This window comes from Chrysemys picta, chromosome 18 (assembly GCF_011386835.1).
Source record: "Chrysemys picta bellii isolate R12L10 chromosome 18, ASM1138683v2, whole genome shotgun sequence".
Taxonomy (NCBI): domain Eukaryota; kingdom Metazoa; phylum Chordata; order Testudines; family Emydidae; genus Chrysemys; species Chrysemys picta.
The window spans coordinates 14860104-14886213 of NC_088808.1; the positions used below are offsets into that span (position 1 = coordinate 14860104).

A 26110-nucleotide genomic window follows, 5' to 3' on the forward strand; every position below is an offset into this window, starting at 1 on the left:
AGCCTGCATACTGTGACCTAGATGCCGTGATGAGGGGAGAGCCAATGTAGTGGTGTGTGCTTCTGTTCTTTCATCGAATCCTTTTTCTTTACATAACGGCAGCCGTTAAGGGCACTGTCTAAATCTTAGTTATCAGCCTTCTTGAATTTCTGTGAGTTCTGTCTTTCTAGCTTAACAGAGGATACATCACCGAAGGGAGCATCTGAATAGCAGAGTATTATCATAGGTGTTCTAGGAAATATAAGAACTTGGCAGCCTAAAGCTTCCCTCAGCTGCACCTTTATAATCTGCAAGAATGAGATGGGTGGGTAAGAGGGGAAATGAGACTCGAGTTGAAGGTGGTGGTGGGTGGGGTTATGTGAAGATCCAAGTTGATTTAACTGGTGTTTCGCTTTTTTATGTCTGTTAGCACCAGCCTCAGTAGGGCTTTTTAAACACAATCCGAACAAATTCCAGCTTTTTAAAAAAGCACTTGAAGAGTTCAGTTGATGTGAAAACTTGGTTTCACTTGCTGTAGCAGTGATCTCTGTTGTAGAATTGCAGTAGGAAAGTGCTTCCTTCCCCCTGACAGGAGAAGAAATCTATTGTAACGGATGTAAGAGATTTTAAGTGTTTTATGAATCTTTGTGAAGGCTTGTACACATCAGAATCTGAGCTATGCTCCGTATTTAAACAAGGCTCTGGCTAGTGTGTCTGATTCAAGTATGGACAGACTATACAATTCACTGCTTGTAATAAGTTGTTCCTGGAGGAAGTTACATTCTGCTTCCCTGAATTACCCTATGCAACTCAAGCAGCAGAAGGCATCTTCAGTTCCTGTCCTCTCTTATTGTATAATGTTACTGTTCATGATTAAACAGCAGCTGAATTTCAAAGAAGTGATTCCTGTGTGTTTAGTGTGCAGTATTCTGGGACTCCATGGGGTGGAAAGCACTATTACTTTAGGAATATGAATTCTAAGCTCGTACATCTGTGATTGTGAATTTCAATAATTAAGCTAATGGCGATAGTCAAAGGTCTCTCTCAGCTACACTTCTAACACTTCTCTTCTCTATTCAGATAGAGATCAAGGAAAAGAACCCTGAAAGTTACCTCTCGGCGAGTGAGATCCCACTTCCAAAGCTCTACATTTTTATGGCTCTCCTCTTCTTTCTTTCTGGGACCGTGTGGATCCACATCCTTCGTAAATGCAGGTAAACTAATTTTCTACAGCATCATGACAAGTGTGAACCTGGCTTGTCTTGGTCTCTGCAGGGGAACAGTTTTGTCTGTTTTCCTCCTCTTGCCTTCCCTTGGCCTCCCATCTCCCAACTGAACTTGATTCAACCATTTTTGAGTTACAGTAAGACAACGTTGTAGTTTTAAACAGTCTTGCATGCTTAAAAAGCTTCTAAATATAAACCTTACCAAAATTGGTTTTTATTCCTGAAGGCTATTTGATTTGCCGAGAAAGCTTAATTGGAAATGGTAACTGTAGGGACTGCTGTTACTGAGAGGTAGTGGATACTTCTGTAGCTCAACAGGCGCTCTAGAGGTACCACCTGAGGATACGAAGTCCCAAAAGGAACAAAATGACTTCAAAATGCAAAGAACTATGAATTTGTTAGCTGCGTGAAATGAGCTAGATGTAAACTAAGGTGAATTTCTACGGTTGTATGTAGTGGTGGTGTAGCCGTGTCAGTCGGATATTAGATAAACAAGGTGGGTGAGGCAATATCTTTTATTGGACCGAGTTCTGTGTTCTCGTTCTCTCTCTCTCTCTCTCTCTCTCTCTCTCGCCAACGGAAGTTGGTCCAATAAAAGATTATCTCACGCACCTTGTCTCTTGAATTTTCTAAAGCGATCCTTATGCAAAATAGTCTTACAGCACTGCCATTTTAAATACACACATTCATCTTTACTTCAGACGGAAACATTTATTGAAGAGAATGGTGCCTTAACAGGAAGCTCGGTTTAGAAGCCCCAGACAGAATATGTCCGTATATGATACGGTATCTCAAGGGGCATTTTTTTTAATGTGCCTCCATGGGACTCTTGGCTTCTGCTACTTCTGCCTCCTTGTGTTTACAGGAATGATGTGTTTAAGATTCACTGGCTAATGGCAGCCCTCCTTTTCACAAAGTCTCTGTCCTTGATGTTCCGTGCAGTAAATATTCTCTATTTGTTTCTCCCATATGGGGGAAGTGGAACAAGTGGAAAGCAGGGCAAGGTATATCAGGGAAATGGCAACTTGTGCCCTTACAGCATGTTCCCTTCTGAGATTCCAAAACACTTTCCAAATTAGCTATATATGGATCATTTCTCACATTACTGAAACACAGCTGCCTCTGGGGTGGAACATGGCAAGAATATTGTGCCAACAATGTTGTGCAGTATTTCTTAGGAGGAGAAGTTAATGTTAATCGTTAAAACTACAGGGGACACTCAGCAGCCACAGAGTGTCAACTTCACATTGAAATTTGATTAGGATAGAGAACTAGCCTTCCTGTTCTTGGAAGTAGTACAATGCGAATGCGAAAGACCACCGTTGGCCAAGATATTAACGTTGTGTGTTGGCGCAAAGGTGGGTATTCCTTTTCTTATAGACATCAAGCAAAGGCTGCTGTCTAATGAGTCAGCACCACTGCTGCAGAAGTTTTCGGTTTCCTTCAAGTTCTAAAGTTTGACTTAGCCTAGTAGAGCTGATGAAGTTACAGCCCTAAGTGATGTGGCTGCAGGCACGTATATCAGGGTGGAGTGGTCGTGCACATCTTCACTTCTCAACTCCTTTTCCTGTTTACATGGGGTCAGAAGTGCCCATGATTCTTTGCCCCTCCATCTGGTTCATAGCATGCGTTCATAGGTCTTGGAGTTCCGCTTCTTTTCTCTGCAAACTTCTCTTGACAGTCTTTCCATTGTGTCCTCTGTCTTCCATATCCTTTCTTGCTGTCCTCTTCCTTCCATGCTTTCTTTGTTGATCGCTCTTCTCTGTAACGCTTCCCGAAGGTACCTAGGGTTGAGGCACCTCGCTACTAGCCTGCCCTTAGTGTGAGGAAGCCTTGTCTGTGCCTATTGTGGGTCAGCTCCCCAATTCCACTGCCCATGGGCAACACAAGCCCTCCCCTCTAGGCCTCATAGGCCCCGCTGTCTCTCTATGGGTTAGCGATAGCCCTGAGCCCTCCAAATTTCTTCCTGGAGCGTCCAGCCCCTGATCCACTGGACCCTTTCAGGACCTGCAGGTTTACTGCTTCCAAAGAAACAGTACACCCCAGCTTACCAGTTTCACCTCCGTTCACTGCTCTGCCTAACTCACAGCACTTAGATATTTTATACTGAAATGTAGTATAAGTTTATATAACACAGCTTAGAGATTCAAATAAAAGTATTGGAAACAATTGGTTACATATGAAATAAAATCATGACATGCATTCTTGAGCCTGGACTTAGTTAACCAGATACTCTCCTGTCTAATAAAGTATTGCTCACCCAAAATCCCTGCAGCACTTTACAGTAACAGAGGCGGTGGCCCTTCTTTCACGAGACATGCACTTGATGAAGGAATCCCCACCAACCGCCACGAAGATGTTACACTCAACCATAACCGCCAGCTCTGCTAGCTCATTTCTAAAGCTCTCCTTCTCTTCCAAAGGTCTAGCAAAGAGTGCAGCCTGCTAATTCACCAAACCTCAATGTTGTTTATAAAGAAAGACCACAGGCACGGTTCGGTGACAAGGACACTCAGCTAGGTTTATTGCCTTCAAGGTATGGTCCTAGCGGCCCATAGGGGCTTCAGGTACACTAACGCGAGTGCCCACTAGTAAGGAGCAGCGCAGTCAGCAGTGGAAATTTCTCTCTTCCCTTTAGCCACACAAAGTTTTAAGGCAAGGTGCCCCAATGTTTATAGACTGAGACAAACAACTTACATACCACCTTATGTGTTTCATGACATCGGCTTGTCTCTTCCCCCCCCCCCCCCCGGGTACCTTGCTCCAAATGTCTCAAGCAAATCATCCCTATTCATCATTGCTCTTACCTTGTGTCAGGTCAGGAAGTACCAGTGCTAATCTTTTGGAGTGTGTTCACATACATATCCAGTGACTAGTACTTCCTAGGAGTGCCTGTGTTTTAGCAATGCTAGCAGTACCTTTGCCAAGTTCGTGTACCAGAGTGTGAACTTGTAAGCATTTGCTTTAATACATGGCCTGACTTTGGTTCAGGCCTCAGGTCTTGCACCAGTCCCAGTGCTCTAGGCTCTCTCTCTTGCTCTCTACTAGGATCTGTGTATCACTGCTATATTTGTTCCTTTTTTAGGCTGAAGGACCTTCTGCTGTTCATCACCATCGTACTGATCGGCACTGGCTGGGCTTTCATTAAACATCCTTTCAGATAAAGACACAAAGGTCTTTATGATTGTCATCCCACTACAGGTGAGGACAGAACTGGCAACAATTAGGGTTAGGATTAAATGCTCCTAAAAGGTGGGTTCTAGCCTAAGGTCTCCCACATGATGATAAATTGCACTAGAGTACTGGTCATCAAGTGTAGCACAGCAAAGCTATTCCCAGAACAAGCCTATAAATGCAGTGATAGTATAGTGGAGCTCGAGTTGTAATCTCTTGAGTGTCTGTGGAGGAGGCAACGTCTGATCACTTGAGTGACTTTTTAACTTTCACCCATGTTGAATAGCAGATCCAAGGGACCAAATGGGCACCGACTGTCATGAAGTTGCATTCACTTACACTAGGGTTGAATTTGGCCCCTAGAATAGTGTTAAATTACTAAGCAGAGATCAGGGACTAGCTGCCCTATACCACTGAAATGAGGTTAGCAGAAGGAGTCTAGAATTGGAGGTCTCCAGGCTTTCAGGTAAAATATGCCCAATGTGTTCATAGTGGCCAGAATGCACCTCCTACTCCAGAAGTAGTAGTACTGGAGGCATCGGACAGTGGACCTTAGTCCTCTTACCTTATAATCTAGCTTCCTGTCTTTTAAAAACCACAGCACAGATCTTGGATGCCATTGGGACACGCATAGAGCAGGAGAGGTGGGATGTGAAGCACAGAACATTGAGTCGTTCACTCAGTTTAGACAGACCAGGAGACTGGCCCTCAGTACTGGCCCATCTGCTCCTTGTGTGTATTCAGTTCTATCTACATATTTAAATGAATAAGTTTGCTATTTCTTATTCCCATTGGCACTATAGATCAGCACAAGTAAAGAGTAACAAGGATTCTATTTATTCTTATATATCAGCAGAAATTATGTTCAGTCAATTACACCTGTGAAAATCCTTTGAAGGTGTCATTGAGCATATTATTTTTAGACAAAAGGGTGCAGTGTTGCTGAGCATAATTACAGGTGTTGATTCATGAGTGTCAGTGTGGGCTCTTTCTATGAGGGCAGACTGAGTTTGCAGAGCTGACAGCCAAAAAAAAACAACCAACCACAACTTTTTCCATGTAAAATGGGTGCACTTGATCTGGAGTCGCTGAGAGACAAAAGTGGAGCCCCATGATGCCACTTTCAGTCTCTTTTTGTCAAGTGGTCCCGTGAAGCAGTGTTAATGTCTTGTTGTGTCCTGTAGGTCCTGGCAAATGTGGCGTACATCATCCTAGAGTCAAGAGAAGAGGCAACAACTGACCATGGGCTGTGGAAACTAATTCTATTCCTGGTAGACCTATTGTGTTGTGGAGCCATCCTATTTCCAGTAGTATGGTGAGTCATTGTGTACAATACGTGGCTTCTGTGGTCCTGATGGTTTAGGGCAGTGATTTTTTTTCAAATGATGGGTAGCAACCTACAGGGGGTCACACAAGGTAATTGGGGAGGGGGACAAGGGTCGCGAGGTGTTGCTTTTATTATAATTTAAAGCCAAGAAAATCAATCTGAGGCCTTTCAGAAGTGCTGAAGTCATTAGATACAGAAGCAGTTTTTTGTTTTAATGATCTAGGTTTGAAAGTCAGGCAACCAGATGTTAAATCAGTGGTGCTGGCTACGTCCAGTGGAAGACGCTATTTTCAGCCAGTATCTGTATTTATTTACCTCGCTTTACAAGGAACGATCCTATAAGGAACACTTCCCTGCCCTTCCTTCTACTCCACTTGGCAAGGAAATGTTGTTGGCTAAACAAAATCATGAACTGAATTATTTCTATCTTTGGTCCTTAAAAGAGGCATTTAGCCAGAATATTTGTCTGCTGAATTCCATTTTAGTCTTAATCAGACAAGCAGCTGGGCTTAAATGAGGAGACAAAGGAGCTTCTGGCTCCTTTGATTAGTAAAAGAAGAATGGCTCCCATATTTTGATCCTTAGTCCTCTTGATTTTTTTCCTGTAACAGAGAAAGGAACATAAACCTCTTGTATAATAAACTTCACAAGCCCATCATTGTAAATGCACACCTCTTGTGCAGATATTCCATGCCATACTCTAGAAAACTGCAGACTGCTCAGATATGGAGTTAAGCCTCATCTCCAGCTTGGCTAGTTGTATGGTTAAATTGGGTTGCCTTTGTGCAGTTCTAGTCCTTTGACAGAAGGCTATTTCAATTATCAGTGACATTTCCCCTGACACTGTAGAATGTCCTTCAGGAACTCCTAAATGCCTCTCTTCCCCATACCTTACCTCCCCTCGCCCCGCTCAAAAAAAAAAAAAAAAAAAACCAAACCAAACTTCAGGGTTTCCGCTAACAATGTTGTAAATAAAAGAATGTAAATAGAATGGGAGTGTTAACTTGCATGCTAAAGCTTTTTCTATAGTAAAAATGTATAAATACTTACTGTGACAATTCTTTCCAAATCCCTAACGTCAGAAACTGTTCTCATGGCTGCTCTCGTTTCGCCAACTTCTCTTGGTGAAAGAGACAGAGATGTACTCCAGTGACTAACCTTGTGCCTGCAACTTCTTGGAAGCAAAATCTTAGGGCAAGTTTTCACTACAAAATTAAGTCGACCTCAGTTACCTCGACTAACAGCCACTGCTGTAATTAACTACTCTTTGTGCTGGCAGTGCACGTCCTCACCAGGAGCGCTTGCACCAATTTAACTGTCAGTGTGGAACATTGTGGGACAGCTTCTGAAAGACAGCCACAGTCGATGTAAGCAATGCAGTGTCTACACTGACACCGCGTCGACCTAACTACATGGACTTAAGCACTACGTCTCTCACGGAGTTGGAGTGAGGCTATGTCTACACTAGCACATTTGTCGGTATAACGTATGTCGCTCGGGGATGTGAAAAAAAACCCCCTCTGAGCGACATAAGTTACACGGACAGGCGCGCCAGTGTGGACAGCACTATGTCTGCAGGAGATGCTCTTCTGTGGACATAGCTACTGCCGCTCATTGGAGATGGTTTAATTATGTCGATGGGAAAGCTCTCTCCCATCTGCATAGAGCAGCTACTCGAGTGATCTTACAGCGGTACCGCTGCATCAGTACAGCTGTGCCGCTGTAAGCTTGCTAGTGGAGACGGCCTTATTAAGTTGATGTAGTGGGCGAATTACATTGGTGGGAACTGCATTTTAGTGTAGACACTTACTGAGTTAGATCCACGTCAGCTACCTTACGTCGACCTAACTCTAGTGTAGACCAGGGCTTGCTTCCGGAAAGTTCTTATTTTTAATGAAATAGTCTGTGGTGTTTTATCACAAATGCAGTGTCCCTCTGTTGCCAAGATGTTGACATAAATTGGCATTGAAATCTTGGTTTGAAATCCAGATCCACCCTTATGTGGATAGTTTCATTTAAACCAGTAGGATGACTCATGTGAGCAAGAGACAAGTTGGGTGAGGTAATATCTTTTATTGACCAACTTCTTTTGGTGAAAGCCACATAGAGCTCTTCTTCAGGTCTGGGAAAGATACTCCAGTCGCAGCAAAACACAAGGTGGAACAGGTAGTTTAGCATAAGTAGTTAGCACATATTGTCAGGGACCATACAAGGTAGAGTAGCCCATTAGCACCTCTTCAGTCATAGGACAAAAAGAGGCAGTTAGTGGGTTACAGATTGTTGTAATAAGCCGTAAATCCTGTTCAATTCATGATTTTTTAGTGTCCGCAGACTAATGAATTTAAGCTCCCAGGTTCATCTTTTGAAAGTGTTTGTGCTGGTTTCCTTTGAGGATGAGGATTGATAAGTCAGATAAAGAGCGATCACTTTGTGTACCTTGTTCACCCACAGGTGATAGGGTGTGTGTGGTTTTTTCTTTTTTTTTTTTTTAATCATGTGAGCAGACGAATGGGACTGGGTCCTTGAGATGTCATTCCTGCAGAGTGGCTTCTGTTGCTGCAACATACTGCCTGCTTGGAGCCATAAGCGGCGATCACCCTCTTCAGTGAAAAGGGTTTAAAAGAGCAATAATATGCTAACCTCTTGACATTACTTTAAGTAGTAGCAAAAGAGCTTTCTCCTACCAGTGGAACCTATGTTAAATGGATAATATCCCAGTGTCTCGTCCCTACCCCTTACATGTAGCTTTCATAGGGTAATGCAGAACTTAATGTCATTTTCCAATTCAGCAGAGGGCACTCTGGTACAGGAAACCTTAAAATATCTGTCTTGAGGAGGTGGTGGTGAAGTGCATGCAGTGTAAAACATGCTGTAGACCAGGGGTCAGCAACCTTTCAGAAGTGGTGTGCCGAGTCTTCATTTATTCACTTTAATTTAAGGTTTCGTGTGCCAGTCATACATTTTAACGTTTTTAGAAGGTCTCTTTCTACAAGTCTATAATATATAACTAAACTATTGTTGTATGTAAAGTAAATAAGGTTTTTAAAATGTTTAAGAAGCTTCATTTAAAATTAAATTAAAATGCAGAGCCCCCCGCCCTCCCTCCCCGGACCGGTGGCCAGTAGTTTGAGTGCCACTGAAAATCAGCTCGCGTGCCACCTTTGGCACACATGCCATAGGTTGCCTTCCCCTGCTGTAGACACTTAACCAAGAAGATACCGTCCATTCTACAAAGCTTGCTGAACTCTGACAGTGTTTATTTGTAATGTTAGAAGTCAAAGTAATGATTACAAAGATGGGTACAGTATTTTGAGATTTAAGGATGAAAAGCACCACGGAAGTGTTAAAATTACTACTGGAAATGGATATAAGAGCTGCTACCATAAATTATCTAACACAAATATCACTATTAATGATTTCTAATGGGACAATCTACCATGCTGCCCCAGAAGATAAAACACACTTAAAAAGGAATTCATTGTACTTGCCCTCCTCCCTGCATCTGGTTTGGTTTGCATTCACCTTTTGTCTCAACGTATGCTTAGATGAGGGGTAGGCAACCTATGGCACAGGTGCTGAAGGCGGCACGTGAGCTGATTTTCAGTGGCTGATTTTCAGTGGCACGCACACTGCCTGGGTCCTGGCCACCGGTCCGGGGGGCTCTGCATTTTAATTTAGTTTTAAATGAAGCTTCTTAAACATTTTAGAAACCTTATTTACTTTACATACAACAATAGTTTAGTTATATATTATAGACTTGTAGAAAGAGACCTTCTAAAAACATTAAAATGTATTACTGGCACGCAAAACCTTAACTTAGAGTGAAGAAATGAAGACTCAGCACACCGCTTCTGAAAGGTTGCCGACCCCTGGTTTATATTGTAAGATCTTTGGGTCGGGGTCACTTTGAGCATGTGTGCGCACGCAGTGCTTATTCTTAATTGTGACCTCTAGGTGCTACTGCAATACAAATAACTGGTGTGTGTGTGTGTGTGTGTGTGTGCGCGCTCAAGGTAGAATCAATGTTTGCTTGTAATGAGCTATGTAAATACATAGATGCTGACAATTCAGTATCTGGGGCCTGGCTGCAAGCAGTTGATGGGATGATCAAACCCTAGATTTGTGCGGCCTGAGATAATGCTGGTAGACCCCCCCACAGCTTGCAGTTGACTATTTTTTCACCAGAGGGTGCTATGGAGTTTGCTCAGTGTCCAGATGCACTGACTAAAACAGAAAGGTGAAGCAGCTGGCATCAAGGGTGCTCAACATGAGGCGCTTAAGAGTTGCCAACAGTAAAATGTGAGGCACAGGATCAAGATTCAAATAAAATCTGAACGCTGCTATCCATCTTTTTTCCAAGTACTTATTTGTATAACTCCAACCACTGTGTCATAGTGAGCAAAAGAATCCTGCAAATTCAGGGATTTCCTGTCATTGCAAAATCTCTGGATAATACTTGAAACTACGAAGGAAATGTGTTGCTTTTTGTTCTTCCTCTGCCACCCCTTTGTCTCCCCTACTATCATGTATCTCTCTCTCCATAGCCAAATGGCCAACCAGCTGCTGCTAATAAAAAAGAGCAGCTAAAGAAATAGTGTGCCAGGAAAAAATATTGCTTAGTCTTAGTTGGTGGCAGGAGCAGCTGCCACTGTGATGGGATGATGTGGCCTCACTTGCCAGATCCAAATGTTTTTCATTAAAGGCAGAGTAATTATGCTGCTGTTGATAGGATTCTTGGGCTCCAAATTAGAATCTTCAGTTAAGTAATTAACAGGAAAGTGGGGCCAGCAGCAGAATTTTGCTGATGGGTCCCACCCTGGATAACTCTTTCAAAGATGAAGGCTAATTTGGTCTGCCTTATAATCAAAGTGAAATGAGTTTGCGCTTGTTTTATACAAGTATATGCCTATCTGTCATGATACAGGGAAAATGAGACGGGCTTTTAAATAGCAAACGTTGACTGTAAATTCATTAGCATTGCTTTCATGAATTAAAATGGTCTCCCCTTTTAAAGTAGTGAAAGTGACTAGATCCTTCCATTACGCAGCCTAGCTGCTGTGCTGCGTACTCTGTGATTAGAATGGATTGGATCTTGCACAGGCAGACACAGTCCTGGTTGGACTGCCTATTGCCTGCCAGGATTTAATGTCTGTTATTACCTATAAAGCTGCTTCCCCTATTTCTCTCTCCACTACTTTGTAGGGCATTTGGGAATTTACACCATACATTCAATAGCCATTTCCCCTGGCATTTGGTCCTTTTGGCAACCTTCCCACTGATGAAGAAGACTTCGCCCCTTTAAGGAAATATTTTTAAAATCTTGGTCACAGAGAAGCCTTCAGAACTACCAAACCTGGTAGCCCAGGCACTCGACGACTTAGTATCCTGGCAGTTTTGCCCGCCCACATGTCTACTAAGCTGTAAGTCTGACCCTTTTCCAGCCACAGCTCAACATGTTGATTAGGTAGTAACCCCAGGAGCCTGGCACAGTCGTGACTGCAGTCTGACTGGAATAGAAAATGAAGTAAAAGGCTGTCTGACAAATAATTCTATTTGCCACGGTCACAGCTGTGCTTACAAGCCCAGTGGGTTCACTTACCCAGAACTATTTAAAAAGCCCACTAAATGCTGGGGTGGCTGAGCTAATTAATGAGAATTAATTGCAGCCTGCATGAATCTCTGGAAGAAGTAATAACAATGGCCATGTGCCTTTTGTCTTATGCTCATCGCTGTCCCAGGACAATTTAGATTTTGCTGGAGGTGGTTCAGATATAAAGCGTCTCCAATTGGGTGCGTTATTCTGCCTCGTCTGAGGTGCTCCTTCCATTCTCTTAAAGCAAAATGGCTGGCTTCTGCCCAGGTTACTGGTTGGCCTGCAGAGCAGTGGGATACAAACATCCAACTGGGCTAGGTTGGTTTCTCTCTTCCTATCATTTGACAGATAACTCTAGTGCATTTTAGAGCTTTCTTACCTCCCCTTCTTTAAACTTAAGCAAAAGCCTCACTGCATCTCCTCTAGTCCGTTTCCCCCACCTACACAGCCTCCCCCAAATCCTTGCTTTCCTTTTATTCTGCAGCTATTGATGATTGCAAATGTGTCATTTACAAATCTGAAGACGTGAGCATAGGAAACTCCCCAAAGGATTAAGGGGAGCAATCCTGACAGGTCTAGTGGAATCATTTATTTGGCTGGTGGATCACTTATCTGCAATCTCATTCTAGTCTCCATCCCTCACAACTAGAACTGTGAGGGGAGAGGGAAGAGATAGGAATACAGTTTTGTAGATTATCTACCCTTCCTATGTTGCGACTGTCATTTAAATTCTCAATAGCTATACGTGGCCCTCTGTTTATACTGTAGGATGACTGGGCTTAAAGCCCTCTCTGTCTTTCCAGGGGGAGAAAATAATCCAGCTGCAGTCTTTCTTCTGCCCCTCTCCTGTGTATGTGTGGAGGGACGTGGAACTTGGTGCAGTCTGGTCACGAACTGTTAGCAATTTTGCTGAAGCACTGCAGCATGCCATGGTTGGCAGCAGTATTAGAGGAAATATGTTGCAGCTAATAGCTACTGGGCACTGTTCCCTTTGTGCTGTGCAGTGGGCAAATCCCTTCCCGCACACTTGCCCACCCCCGCCCCATGGAAAAAAACCTTGATCACCCTCCACATTGAGACTCTACTGCTGCTGCCGCAATACATAAAAACACTGCAAACTGAAGGGCCCAGTCCTGCAAGCTGCTGAATGCCCTCTGCTCCTAACAGCATGTGGTGCTTTGCAGGATCTGGCCCTAAGACACCTCTGCAGGTCTTAGTGAAAAAGAACCCACACTCATGGATGTACGCTAACATCTAAAATCTTGAGACGATACAGCCTGGCGCTAATAAAGCATCTAGACCATAACTGATATCAGCACTAGAGGATCTGAGTTAACATTAATAAGGGGAGTAGGGCTGTATTGTTCCACTGTGGTCTCCACTACTGCAGATACAGGTGTCAAACGCAAGTCTAGCCTATAGGTTGTATGACTGCCTCATGTTTTGAGATGATAAAATTGTTTATCCTATACTCTGGGCTTGCTTTCTCATGAGTGTGCGCCTCTTAGATTAGGTGTTTGGGATAAAAGCTCCTTTTTGTTGTTGTTTGTTGTTGTTGTTTCCCCTAACAGAGGTTAAGGGGGTTAATCTGTGACCTGTCTGTTGCTTATGCTTGGTGCCAGAGACAAATGTAATACTAATTTCCAATCTAGTTGTTGAGTCAGTTTCCTTTCTGGCATAGGAATGTACTGTATCTTCAGTGATTATTGGCTCCTGCTTTCCTGAGTTGTTTTGATTAGACTTCAGGGAGTAAATGTGTGTTCATCCTTGAAAATGGGAAATAGTTCAGGAAACTTCCAGTGTATTCTTTGGTATTGGCATGGGGGAATTAAATCTCTCTAATGCATCAGGACTGGCACAGCATGCAATGCTTTCTAGTGGTGTTCTTTAGCTGCCTTACTACTGTATGCAGTGTTGTTGTAGCCGTGCTGATATTAGCGAGACCAGGTGGGTGAAGTAATAATATCTCTTTATTCCCAGGCCTGTGTAAGCTCAAAAGCTTCTCTCTCTCTCTCTCTCTCTCTCTCTCTCTCTCTCTCTCTCTCTCTCTCTCTCTCACCAGCAGAAGTGGTCCAATAAAAGATATTACCTCACCCATCTTGCCTTATATTGTTAATTCTAGATGCTTTATGGCTTGTCCTTGCATATTGTATAGTTGTCTGGAGTTGATCTGCTTGTACCCTAAGTTCTTCTATTGCTATTACATAAATATTCTGAAAAGGTCAGATTGTCCATCACAGCCAAGCACGTTGGCAGACAATAGTTTTTTGATGAATCAATCTGACCCTTTTCCATCTTGTAGCCTGTTACAGCATTTGAAATTAGCATAGTAGGCACTCAGAGAGTGAGACAGAGTCTGATTTCCAGAGCTTTGTGTTGTCAGTTTTGATCACTGCAGCTCAGAATATATATAGCAGATGCAAGCTGTAAAATGGAAAGGAGATGGAAAGGGAAACCTATAGAGGCAAGATGTGCAACGGGTTTTTACACAGCCATGAGACACAACTTAGTCAGCTTTCATTGTCTTGCTGTTAAATTTTAGAATCTCTACTCTTGTTCTCACAGTTGCGAGGCTTAGTAATTTGCTCAATGGTGGGTTCATTAGAATGCTCTGTGGATCAGAAGTTGAGACCCTAATTCGGGTTTGAAGTATAGAAGTTGTCCTTTACTTTCTAGGTGCTAAATTGTGTTCTATATAAAAAGTACAGTAGTGTTCATCCTCCACGGAACTTGAAGCCAGTGCTGCTCTGAGAATCCATACAGATGGCACAAAGAGTGTCCCTGATAGTCTGTACTCCAGAAGCCAAGTGAGCTGTATTTGTGAAACTTCCAATCATAGAATATCAGGGTTGGATGGGACCTCAGGAGGTCATCTAGTCCAACCCCCTGCTCAAAGCAGGACCAATCCCCGGACAGATTTTTGCCCCAGATCCCTAAATGGTCCCCTCAAGGATTGAACTCACAACCCTGGGGTTAGAAGGCCAATGCTCAAACCACTGAGCTAGTCCTCCTGCTTCCCCCCCCCCCCCCCATCTCAGACCTATTAACAAGGATTCAAATGTGGATCTTGCATGCTGACTTCTTGAATGCTTTAATCATGTGGAGGCATACTATGGAGTTCTTGGTCACTAGATTTTGATACTGGTATCCAGGGCCAGCTCTGGCTTTTTGGCCGCCCAGGCAACAACAACAACAAAAACCTGCGATGCAGCCAGAGCCAGGGTGCAGGGGGACTCCCTGCACTGCAGATGTGCCCCGGCTAGCCGGGGCGGGGAGAGAGAGAGAGAGAGAAAGAAGGGGGGTTGCCAGGGCTTCAGCGGGGGGCTGCCACACGGCCCCGACTTCTGCGCCGCCTGCTGCTGCGCCGCTCCGGTCGGCTGGGAGGGAAGGACGCGGGCTGCCCTGCCGGGCTTGCTGCAGGGCGCTCCCATCCTCCACGCCGCCGCCCCCTACAGGGCGGCCGGAGCGGAATGAACACACACACACACAGCGGCCGTGCTGCCCTAGGATTAGGCAGAATGCCGCCTCGAACAATCTGCCGCCCCAAGCACCAGCTTGCTCGGCTGGTGCCTGGAGCGGCCCTGCTGGTATCTCACTTTAAATCCAGTTGGCATTGTCTTAGTTGTGCTCAGTGTAGTGGGAACTTAGAACCCAGCTCTGCGTCCAGGGAGATGGCCAAAGGTGACACATTTGACTTGGAGGCCTTTCCCATTAAAAGGTACACTTCTTGTCACAGCTGTGACAACATGGCTGCCCTAATGATGCTGCATTGCTTCCCTGTGTATCTGTCTTTGTCTGCCATGCTGTCTCCCCTCCCTCCATTCGTGCTACCTTGTAGAGTGTGAGGCTACATTAACAACGTGTTAACCCATGAGGGCTCAGCCTAATGCTAGTTCATCATTTAGCAGTAAGGCATTCCCTGGGAAATATCCCACCGTCTTCCACCGTCTAACTACACCACCTCAACCAAGCTTCACAATCATCATTGCTATGTACAGTATTAAATTGTTTGTTTAAAACTTATACTGTGTGTGTGTGTGTGTGTGTGTGTGTGTGTGTGTGTGTATATGTGTGTGTGTGTGTGTATATATATATATATATATATATATATATATATATATATATATATATATATATATATATATATATATATATATATATATATATATATATATAATATGGTTTTTTGTCTGGTGAAAAAAATTTCCCTGGAACCTAACCCCCTCCCCCATTTACATGAATTCTTACGGGGAAATTGGATTCGCTTAACATCGTTTCGCTTAAAGTCACATTTTTCAGGAACAGAACTACAACGTTAAGTGAGGAGTTAGTGTATTAAAGCTTGCTTATGGGAGATGTCACTAATGTCACTTCAGATTGATTTAAGGATGTCACGTCTGGTTAAACTCAAAATCCAGTTAAGTTTAGCCATTGCAAAAAGCATTTCTTGCCATGTAAACCTTTAAGATGCTGTCTGAACTGAATGTAGCTTTCTTGACAGACTCTAAACACACTTTCTGTAGGCTTGACAGATTTGCTCTCTTCTTTGAAGCCTGCATGGAATCCGGACTGGCAACCTACATTATTCAGTTGCTTTGAAAGCAAATTATGTCTGTGTACACTGCCAATGTAGGTTATAGCACTTGGGACCCTTTGCCATTCTTGAGGTCACTAAAGCACCAGGAGGCCACGTGCGTTATTCCTGCACCACCTGTAAGAGCCTGAATCTCAAACCAAGTTTGACAGCTGCTCCATCTGTTGCTGATCTCCATTTCCGATTCACATCAGTATGTGCTGCATTCAGTAAGAACCTATATAACCTTTCCAATCAACAAGCCGTTTAGCTCCAGGGCCTTAGCTTATATAGTTTGTGACTAAAATGCAAGGATCTGTCATGAGTGCTCTGCGGCTGCTTATTACTGCAAATACCACTCTTAAATTATGGCTGAAGCATGACTGACTGGTACAGGAAAAAGCTTCACTGCTGTAATTTTTTTACCCCTCTTGCCTGACATGGTGAACCCTGAAGCATTTCTCAGAGAAACTCAGATTAGCCATTCTAAGACTTGGCCATTTTAAATTCCACGCATCTTGAACTGGCACAGCTGAGCTCAGTGACTTCAGCTGACACTGTGGATAAAGTGTTCTGATGTGCTTTTGATCCATCTCGTTTCACAGGGTTTGTGGTGTCTGGCTTTGCAGAGTACCAGCGCATATCCCTAAGTTAGTAAAAATCCTCCTTCCTGTACCCCATTCTGTCTGAATGGACCCAGTGGTGATCAGTCACTGGTACATGAGAGACATTCATTTGGTGATGCTGGTTGGAGTTGGGGAGAAAAGAGGGAGGTATGAGGGACTGTTTGCCATGTGTTCATGGCACATGAGAAATCTTAACATGCGCCAGCATGAGCAGACCATCTTGTCCCTGAGGCTTGTAGGAATGCAGTGGAGACAACACAATCTACCCTTAAGGAGTGGGGAAAGTGCAGCTGTAACAGGTGTGGGAGGCTGAAACACAAGTCATCAGGAACTGGTGCAGATGTGCTAGCTGTCTCATGACAGCAGTTTAACAATCGGGTAGACAAGGAATTTGGAGGCGTGGGGGGGAGAGAGAGGAGGATTTCTGATTTCTATCTAAAACTTGTTACATTAAAAGTTTCTGGCTTCTAGATCCATGCTGCTTCTGAATTCTAATCCTAGCTCTGATCCAGACATTTTTGGTGGCATTGGGCACCCCTCTCTGCTTTGGTTTTCTTTGTCCACAAAAATGGAGATATTTATTTACTGATCTGTCAAGTATTGGAGGATTAAAATGTTTGAAATGCTATAAGGCCTAGGTAATGTGTAAAGCATCAGCTTTAGAAATGGAGATTTCTTTCTAACAACATTCTCAGTGGAGAAAACAAACCTTCAAATAAGATTTGCCAAAAGATGCAGAAGAGATTCCTTGCTCTGTACAAGCTGAAAGAACAGAAAGGAGAATAGATGTTAAACTGCAAAAATGTGCTCTTTTGCTGTACAGAATGCTGAGGGAGACATGCCTCTGCAGTGGGGTGGGGATGTAGATGATAGCCAGCTGCAATGTGGTAAAACATGACCCTTGGACCATGAAGTGTACACTGCCCTTTTTGGGGGAAAAATGTTTGTGGTGGCTTCATGTTCCCCTTAGGTCTAGGCAGTGGGGTTCCCCATTAAGGACCCAGGACTGCATTAAGAACTTATCCAATGAACGGATCAATCACTTGTATTTTGTCTTAAAGGATCTTGTCCCCTCTGGGGAAATTATTTGATCAAGCTAAAATTCCTGGAATCTGGAGTGCCCCCTACTAATTGTCAGCCCTCTTCTTTCCCCGTTCTCTGCCCCTTTTTTTCAACAACCACAGTAATGTGTGAGTGCTACTGCAGGAACTGGAGAATGATTCTACTCCGTAAGACTTGTGTGAGCTGGGAGGGAGGCAGCCTGCCCTCTGCAGCCACCCATATTTCATACAAAGGAGACTCCGGTTGCGTCCCTGACTCTGCTGACCTGGGACAGATGCATCTCTCTGAGAAGTGAGCATGAGGTGGGGTCAGTTCTTAGATTGTTTATGTTCAGGGCACCCCCAACTTGATTTTGAAAGCTGCATCGATAAGATGTTCAGAAGATGTAATAGACCCTGCAGGTTCAGCTGGTGAGACAACTTCATCCCACAGCTGTTGGCTTATGACCAGAGTGGTCTAAACCAAGTACTGAATGGCTCTTCCCTCAGTATTTCACCCTACAGGATACTGGCCTAACAATAATGGGAACCACAATAATGAAGGCAAGTTTAGATCATGGATAGTAACCCCTCTGATAAAGTTCTTGCTGTCTTATGGCTTATCCCAAGCAATTTCCTCTGGCTATAAATGTGTATTTCCCCACTACAGTGTACACTCATTCCTCATCCCACTGAGAGATTTTTCCTTTTCTCTGTTGCTTGCTAAGGACACTCAGGAGTGAAAGCATTGTTTGCATTTATTGTCACTGAACTGCTTCCATGAGATCCAAACTTTGCTCTTAAAACCACTGCACGCTGTCTCTTGTTTAGTAGTGGCCAGCTCCATTAAAAACCTAACAATCAGATCCTCCAGAGACTGTGGCAGAAAATCTGGTTTATAATTGACACTGTTAACCTGTCCAGGATCTGCATTTTTTTAAATGCTCAGCTCTCTCTTGAGGGCTTGTCTACCTGGGGAAATGTACTGATGTAGTTACACTAATAGAACACCCTGTGTAGACACTTATTTCAGAACAAGTGGCTTTTTCTGGTTTAGCTTGTTACTGTGCATAATTAGACTGATATATTTCCCTGTGTAGACAAGCCCTGAGAGGCCTGTTACTTAGGTGGCTTGTATTAACATGTTTCCTAATGGCCTTGTGTGTTTTTTCCACATCAGCTATTATCCTAGCAAAGCTGAAGCTGTTCAGACATTACTACATTATGGTGAGTAAGAAACTTATATATGTGTGTGTGTGTGTCTGTCTGTCTGTCTGTCTGTGAGCAGGGCTTGAAGTGAATAAAAATGGGTCAGAAAGCCCATTCTGGACCTACTTCGGTGGATTATTATTTAGATTATTTCAGGAGAATCTAGAAGCTCCAAATGAAATGGGGGACGTGTTGTGCTAGTTATTGTAGAGAGACCGTAAGAATGGTCCCCGTCCTGAAAAAATCAGTTTACTGAAATTCTTTGCTTTCAAAAAAATTCAGATTTTCGCCCGTCTTCCTAAAACTGCACAAAGTTCTGAACCAATAGCTATAAGAGATTGAATCACCTACAAAATGTTGGTGTTGAAGCTTGAGGACAACTTATAGACCAGCCCTCAGTGCAAATATATAACTTAAAATGTAGACAGACATAAGAACGTTGCATAGCACTGTACCTAACCGCCCCTATAGATGCAACTATGTCCACAGAAGAATGCTTGTTGATCTAGCTACCTCCACTTGGGTAGGCGAATTACCTTCAGTGACAGGAAAAACCCTTCTATATCTGTAGGAAACATCTACATAGCTGCAGCGCCCGTAGTGTAGACATGGCCTAAATTTTGTAGCTGATTATTTGAATGGCAATAGCCTGCTAATGTGCTTAATTGGATGTCTGAATAGCCATCGAAGTCAGAAATGGAAAAAGACTGTTTAGACCACTGTATCCACCTCCCAGTGCCATGCAGAACTGTTCCTTACAGTCTTTCTCCAAGTGCTGTTCAGTCTAATTTGTAATGTTCTTAGCAATAGGGTTTGCATCCTTAATGACCTTGGGTAAGTCACTTAGGGTATGTCTACACTACAAGAGTAGTTCGATTTTACTTAAAGCGAATTTGTGGAACCGATATTACAAAGTCGAACATGTGTATCCACACTAAGGACAGTAATTCGACTTTGAGTCCACACTAACGGGGCAAGCGTAGACATTGGAAGCGGTGCACTGTGGGCAGCTATCCCGCAGTTCCCGCAGTCCCCGCTGCCCATTGGAATTCTGGGTCAAGCCCCCAATGCCTGCTGGGGCAAAAAATATGTTGAGGGTGGTTGCTCTGTCCCTCAGTTCCCCACTTGTAAAACGGGGATTATACATGTCCCTTCTGAGGGGTGTTGGGGGTGATAAGTGTTGCCAATTGTGCGGCACTCAGATAATAGTCACCACAGTTGGTTGAGAAAGGAATTTGCAAGTACCTTAGAGTAAAGGCAGGTTGAGAACAGTCAGATACTTTCAAGTCATGGTGATGCCATGCTCTGGCACCTTGGTAGGCTGTTAAAACTCTCCTCTCAGTTTTCCAGCTGAAAATAACTTGCCTTCTTTCCCTAGTGGCAGTATCCCCCTGGCTGTCTTTAAATTGGATCTGCTATTTGTAATATTTACTAACTTTCCCCCAGAGACAGACTGAGCTTTGCTGACTGCACTGTTGGGTTTAGAACAATGTAGTGTAAACATACTAAAAATTAAGCTTGGGGCCAAATTGTGCCTTGGGATACATGCATGCAGGTCTTGTTGAAGTCAATGGAAGCTGCGCACACACATCCCAAGAGAGAACTGACCCCTTAGTAGTTTTCACTTGCCTACTTTCAAACATTTTTCATAACTCATAGGGGTAATAGACTATGCTCTTGATTTTGGTACTCTATGGAAACTCTTGTATGTTCCCACTGAAATATAAGGGACTCTTATATGTGAGTAATATGTTGAGTCATTTAGATTTCAAGTCACAGAATTGTCCCTTGTCTTATGTGTCAAATAGTGTCATAATTCTAATGAGACATATTTCCCAGGTAACTCTTTGCTTGAAATATTTCTTCATTGAATAAGAGGTTATAAAAAGATGATGCCATTGTTCTCCCTCTTGCTCTTGTCCCCTCTCCTCCTTCCATAGATTGTATGTTACATTTACTTCACACAGGTCATTCCAATTGTTGTCAAGTTTGCTGTTCCATTCCAGTGGAAAATTTTATCCACGCTTTCTCTCTCTCTCTCTCTCTCTCTCTCTCTCTCTCATTCATTTTTAACTGTAACTAAATAAAAAATCAGAGGTGCTTTTCCACATTGTAATATAACTTCTCAAAGCCTGCTGCTGAGATCTGATTTTTGCCAATCTTGAGCACTGGTACTCCTGAGGGCATGGGGGAAGGAAAGAGGCTGGGGTTTTTAAGTTTCATGCTTGTCCTGCAAGGTTGCTGGATTATACGCGAGACGTCTGAAAGTAATTACATTATTGAATTTTTGTTTTTTGATTTTAAAATGTCTGAAGGAAATTAATCAAGAGTGTACAAAGGAAAAAAAAATTAGGCTACGGGTTGCCCTGTGGTAATTGAGACCCCAGGGAGCCAGTCAAATGAGCTTTCACTTCTCCATCTACAGTCTTTATTTGCTTAGTGACTTTAAAATACATGGTTTCTTAAAGTATAATCCAAGCCACCATGCAGGGATCTTTGGAATACATTAACTGTTGGTGGTGCCAAACGACGTAGGGGACATCTCTTTCCCTTTAAAGCAAAGTCTTGCTGTAGTTGTTTAAAAGTACTGAAATGACATTTGGAATTCTAACTATATTTAAAATGACACGGAATGCAGTAAAATCAGAGGGCTAACATTCTTTGTCCAGCGATTAACAGCAGTAAGGTGGGGGGACACATTGTTGCATCTCTGCTTTCATTCATAGGATGCAATATTTAGTGGCCAAGAAGCCCTTATTAGGTTAATGTGTCATGACAATATGGGGTCACGAGAACAATCTTCGATTTCCTGTTTTACTTGCAGCTGTTGGATGAAATGGCAACGTTTGTGTTCTTTGTTCTTACGGGGTACAAGTTCTGTCCGGCAACCCTTACCTACATCTCTCTTAGGACGATGAAGATGACTTGAAGGTGGAAGCTGTGTAAGTACCTTTTTTCCTCTTCCTCATTGGCTTTGACAACTTAGTGTTAGAAAGACAGGCTGCTTGCACTTTTCTTCTGAGGTTTGTTCTCTCCTCTCCCCCGCCCACCCCGCAATATTTGAGATCAGCCTGTGTGTGTAAAAATACAGTTAGACTCAAATTCAGTAGCTATCTAAACCACTAAAGAAGTTACACCTATGGTACACCTATGCACCTCAGAACTGCATATTATAGTAGTTTGCATCAAGTTAGTAGGATACTTAATGGTGCAAAAAATGACATGCGTACCGAAATCTTGCACTAAACGTTCAAATTTATGGACTCCTAAAGTTAGCAGCCTAAGGGGCATGTCTACCCTGCAGGCTGAGGTGTGCTGCTCTTCTGATAGACATACTTACACTAGTTTTCCATGCATTATCATGGGTAAAAATTGCCAGGTAGGCATTGTGGTACACACTGAGGTGTAGACATGCCCTAATTTTGAGGGGCTGAGCAACTGAAGATCTATGAACTTCCCCTGGAACTGAATGCTCAGCACATCTGAAAATCAAGCCCTAGATTAAAAAAGGTGATGTCTTCCCTTCCTCCTCCCTCCCCACACACACAATATGTCTTTGGCCAAATGCTCCTCTGTTCTAAAACAGTGCTTTTAGATGTGCATGCCGTACCAGGATGAAGTATCAGCTTGGTTTATTGCTGTGGGTTCATAGCTGTATAAAGGTGACTGAAAAGGCTAATGGTTCTCACGTTCTATAAACTATAGCCCAACTTCATCCCTTCTGCTTCAAGATGTCTGATTTTTCCTGGACATCTCTCTAAAATCTTGCAGACATAGCCACAGCCAATGGCAATGCTGGCCTTCTTTGTGTCCCCTGCATACCCCGGTAAACACGGGCAGGTCAGTGGTATGGCTATTAAATCTCCCCCTCCTATTTTGTGCTTGTTTGAGACTACTTACTGTGCTGGCAAGGCTTCAGTGCATCCAAAGCTGTACCTGATTCTCAAGTGGCTGCATTTGGACTTGGAGAGATGATGTTTTTTTCTTTTGTTGTTGTTGTTATGAGAGTACAGTGTTGATCTTGATTAAGAGCCACTGTGGGACACTGCCCCACTGGTGTAACTTAATTGTGCTATTTTTGGCTGCTTACGAATGCTTACATAGGGAAAACATTCTTTGCCTGGGCTGAGCAGTGTTTGGGGGAATTAAACCCCTGGCTCCAGCTGTCATGTCACATCCCATTGATGGCAGTAGAATTAACTTGAGCCAATCCTTGGGAAATCCCTAAGATCAGAGATTGCAAGATCCAGATCAGCTCACCTTACTAGAGTTTTATAGCGTATAACTAGTGCTATGTTCTTCCAGGGGTTCCTGTCTGCCCCTTGCCCTGAGAATTCCACACAGGCATACTTTCCCTGTGGCCATTAGGTGCCATTCTCTTCATCCACTGGAGAATTGCTATAGCATGTGATGTGTGACCCTTCCTCCCTCCCTTGACGTTGAGCATGTGGCTTTGATAGTGCAGCCTTGAGCAAGTGTCTGGGCTGGGGAGCTGAACGTCTCTCTGCGCCCCTTATTCCTCACCCCTAGCCAGAGTATTGTGCTCCCACTAGACTGCCAGGCCCAAAGGCAGTTGCAATTGAGATCAGAATTCTTCCTGTGAGAGTTGTAGTCTGGAATAATCACAAATAAAGCTGGATCTCAACCCAAGCTGCCTCCCCCCTCCAGTGTGACACTGTGACGCAGTAGGGAGCGGGGCAGATTGACCTGGGAATGTCGTTTAGTTTTACTGGGACTGTCTGCATTGGGGATGGGATAGTAGGGGATGACTTTATTTGAGGGATGATACCTGAGCCAGAAGGGGATGGGGCCAGGTGACACCTTTGCCCAGGAAACGGGACAAAGGCTAGAGAAGGAGCCGGGGAAGGGGAGTGAGTCGGCTGGAGGGGGTTTCAGTTTTGGGCTGGCTGGGAAGATGCAGGGAACCCCAAGTCTGGGGTCTAAGCTCCTTGCTCCCCTGAGGGACCTGGCTGCGGGGTCCTGGTTCTACCTACAAGCCCTGCTTGGGACTGTGTTCCTGTCGTCTAATAAACCTTCTGTTTTACTGGCTGGCTGAGAGTCACGGTGAATCGCAGGAAGTGAGGGTGCAGCTCTCCCTGACTCCCCCACACTCCGTGACAGCCTCAGGGCTAAGGTTCAGAAATGCTTCTACTTTTCTGTAATGGAATATGCCATAAATTCATCAAGTTGAGAAGTACTGAATGTAATTTTAATTGGCACAAACTCAGTGGCCTTTAATTTAGTGCTGCATATTATCCTGCTCTGAATTATTGCTCATAAATTGGGTGCGGGTCTGGGGTGGGGAGGTTAGCAAGGAATGCTTTGATATATTGGGAATGAGGGGAAAAGGGAGGAGCAGGGATAGTGAAGTACAGTTTCTATAGATGCTGGATTCCATCATGAAAGTCTCAAGGTTGTCACTAACCTTAGATCTGTCCCAATCCATCTAAGTGAAGGACAGAATCTGGTCCTTTCCTAGAGGCTTGTACAATAGAGTGGTCTCCCTAAAGGGACAGCAGCTTCCATCACCTATGTTTGTATTTTATTTTTATCTGCTCTTTGTAACAGAGTAATCCCTAATCTGACTGAGATCTGAGAAATAATTTCTCCTTGCGATTTGTTCTCTGCATTTGACGGGTCATGTACCCCCACTTTCCCATGTATATCAGTTTCTCTTGTTTGACCGTCCTTCAGGCCACATGAGTTTAAAACCTTTTTCAATTATTTAAAAGAAACAACAATACAACACCACCAAAACTGGCAGGAAGATTTAGGGGCAGGTGTGAGACTTGAAACCACTACTTAAATTGCTCTTTGAAACTGACTAGATTGCATCCCTTCAAGGGTAGGCTGTTCAAAGTGGTCAAAACTTCAGTGGAAAAATGTGACTAGCTTGTCCCGTGTTAAACTGCAATTCTGGCTTATGCTTTTTCAATAGCTTCATCCTATAAACTGGTCCATTTCATAGCTTTTGGCTATTGTATAAATGAAATTGTTCCCCAGCTGGAAGGAGCAGGGAGGAGAGACATAAAGTCAAGAGTACAATTAGGCCTGGTTTAACAGGAATAAGAGCAACTGGGTGACTAGATATAGGTAAAGTGGGGATATGGATAAATTCTGATTAGGCTGGTCTCCAGCATAACTAGACAATCTGGAGTCATTACCCAACTGTCTCAGTGACTTAAACAAGTTGAATACAACATTCAAGAAGTACCATCTTAGGTGCTTGCAGTGTTCACAGTCTAGTTGGAAGGGCCCGTAGGGATCAGTTCTGGTTCTGGTCAATCTCTTCGTCAATGATTTAGATAATAACAGAGAGTACACTTATAAAGTTTGCAGACAATACCAAGCTGGGGGGGGATTGCAAGTGCTTTGGAGGATAGGATTAAAATTCAAAATGATCTGGACACACTGGAGAAATGGTCTGAAGTAAATAGGATGAAATTCAATAAAGACAAATGCAAAGTACTCTACTTAGGAAGAAGTGATCAGTGGCACACATAGAAAATGGGAAATGACTGCTTAGGAAGGAGTACTTGGGTCATAGTGGATCATAAGCTAAATATGAGTCAACAGTGTAACTGTTACCCCCCCCACCCACCCACCCACCCCCCAAAAAGCAAACAACATTCTGGGATGTATTAGCAGGAGTGTTGTAAGCAAAATAGAAGAAGTACTTCTTCCACTCTACTCTGCGCTGATAAGGTCTCAACTGGAATATTGTGTCCATTACTGGACACCACATTTCAGGAAAGATGTGGACAAATTGGAGAAAGTCCAGAGAAGAGCAATAAATACGATTAAAGGTCTAGAAAAAATATCTATGAAGGAGATTGAAAAAAAGTGTTTAGTCTGGAGAAGAGAAGACTGAGAGGGGACATAACAGTTTTCAGGTACATAAAAGGTTGTTAAAAGGAGGAGAGAGAAATTGTTCTCATTAACCCCTGAGGATAGGACAAGAAGCAATGGACCTAAATTGCATCAAGAGAGGTTTAGGTTGGACATTAGGTAAAGCTTCCTGTCAGGGTAGTTAAGCATAGGAACAAAGTGCCTAGGGAGGTTGCGGAATCTCCATTATTACTGGTTTTTAAGAACAAGTTAGACAACACCTGTCAGGGATGGTCTAGCTATTGCGTAGTCCTGCCTTGAGTGCAGGGGATAGGACTAGATGACCTCTCGAGGTCCCTTCCGGTCCTACATGTCTATGATTCTAGGAGACTGTAGCCAGGAAAAAAAATGAAAACCAAAACCACATGGCTGATGTTGGGTGCTGGGATTTGTGAAGCTAGCACTGGGTGTGAGGAGGTTACCTGGGCTTGGTGAGGGCCAAAGGAGAATTGGTCATACAGATTCACAGTATATG

At 43.5% G+C, this 26110-nt stretch overlaps 1 protein-coding gene across 1 annotated transcript in view; it reads left to right on the forward strand.

Annotated features, from left to right (window-relative positions):
• The window catches only part of GPR107 (G protein-coupled receptor 107), a gene marked incomplete at its 5' end in the record, with an annotated part of 52074 nt that overhangs the window by 16354 nt on the left and 9610 nt on the right, over positions 1–26110 (forward strand). The window contains 12 exon segments of the mRNA XM_065572646.1: positions 1060–1193; positions 2071–2283; positions 2887–2985; positions 4291–4356; positions 4358–4406; positions 5564–5694; positions 15967–15990; positions 16600–16619; positions 18719–18765; positions 20688–20765; positions 21566–21629; positions 21632–21689. Coding sequence (XP_065428718.1) covers positions 1060–1193; positions 2071–2283; positions 2887–2985; positions 4291–4356; positions 4358–4406; positions 5564–5694; positions 15967–15990; positions 16600–16619; positions 18719–18765; positions 20688–20765; positions 21566–21629; positions 21632–21689 — 983 coding nt within the window.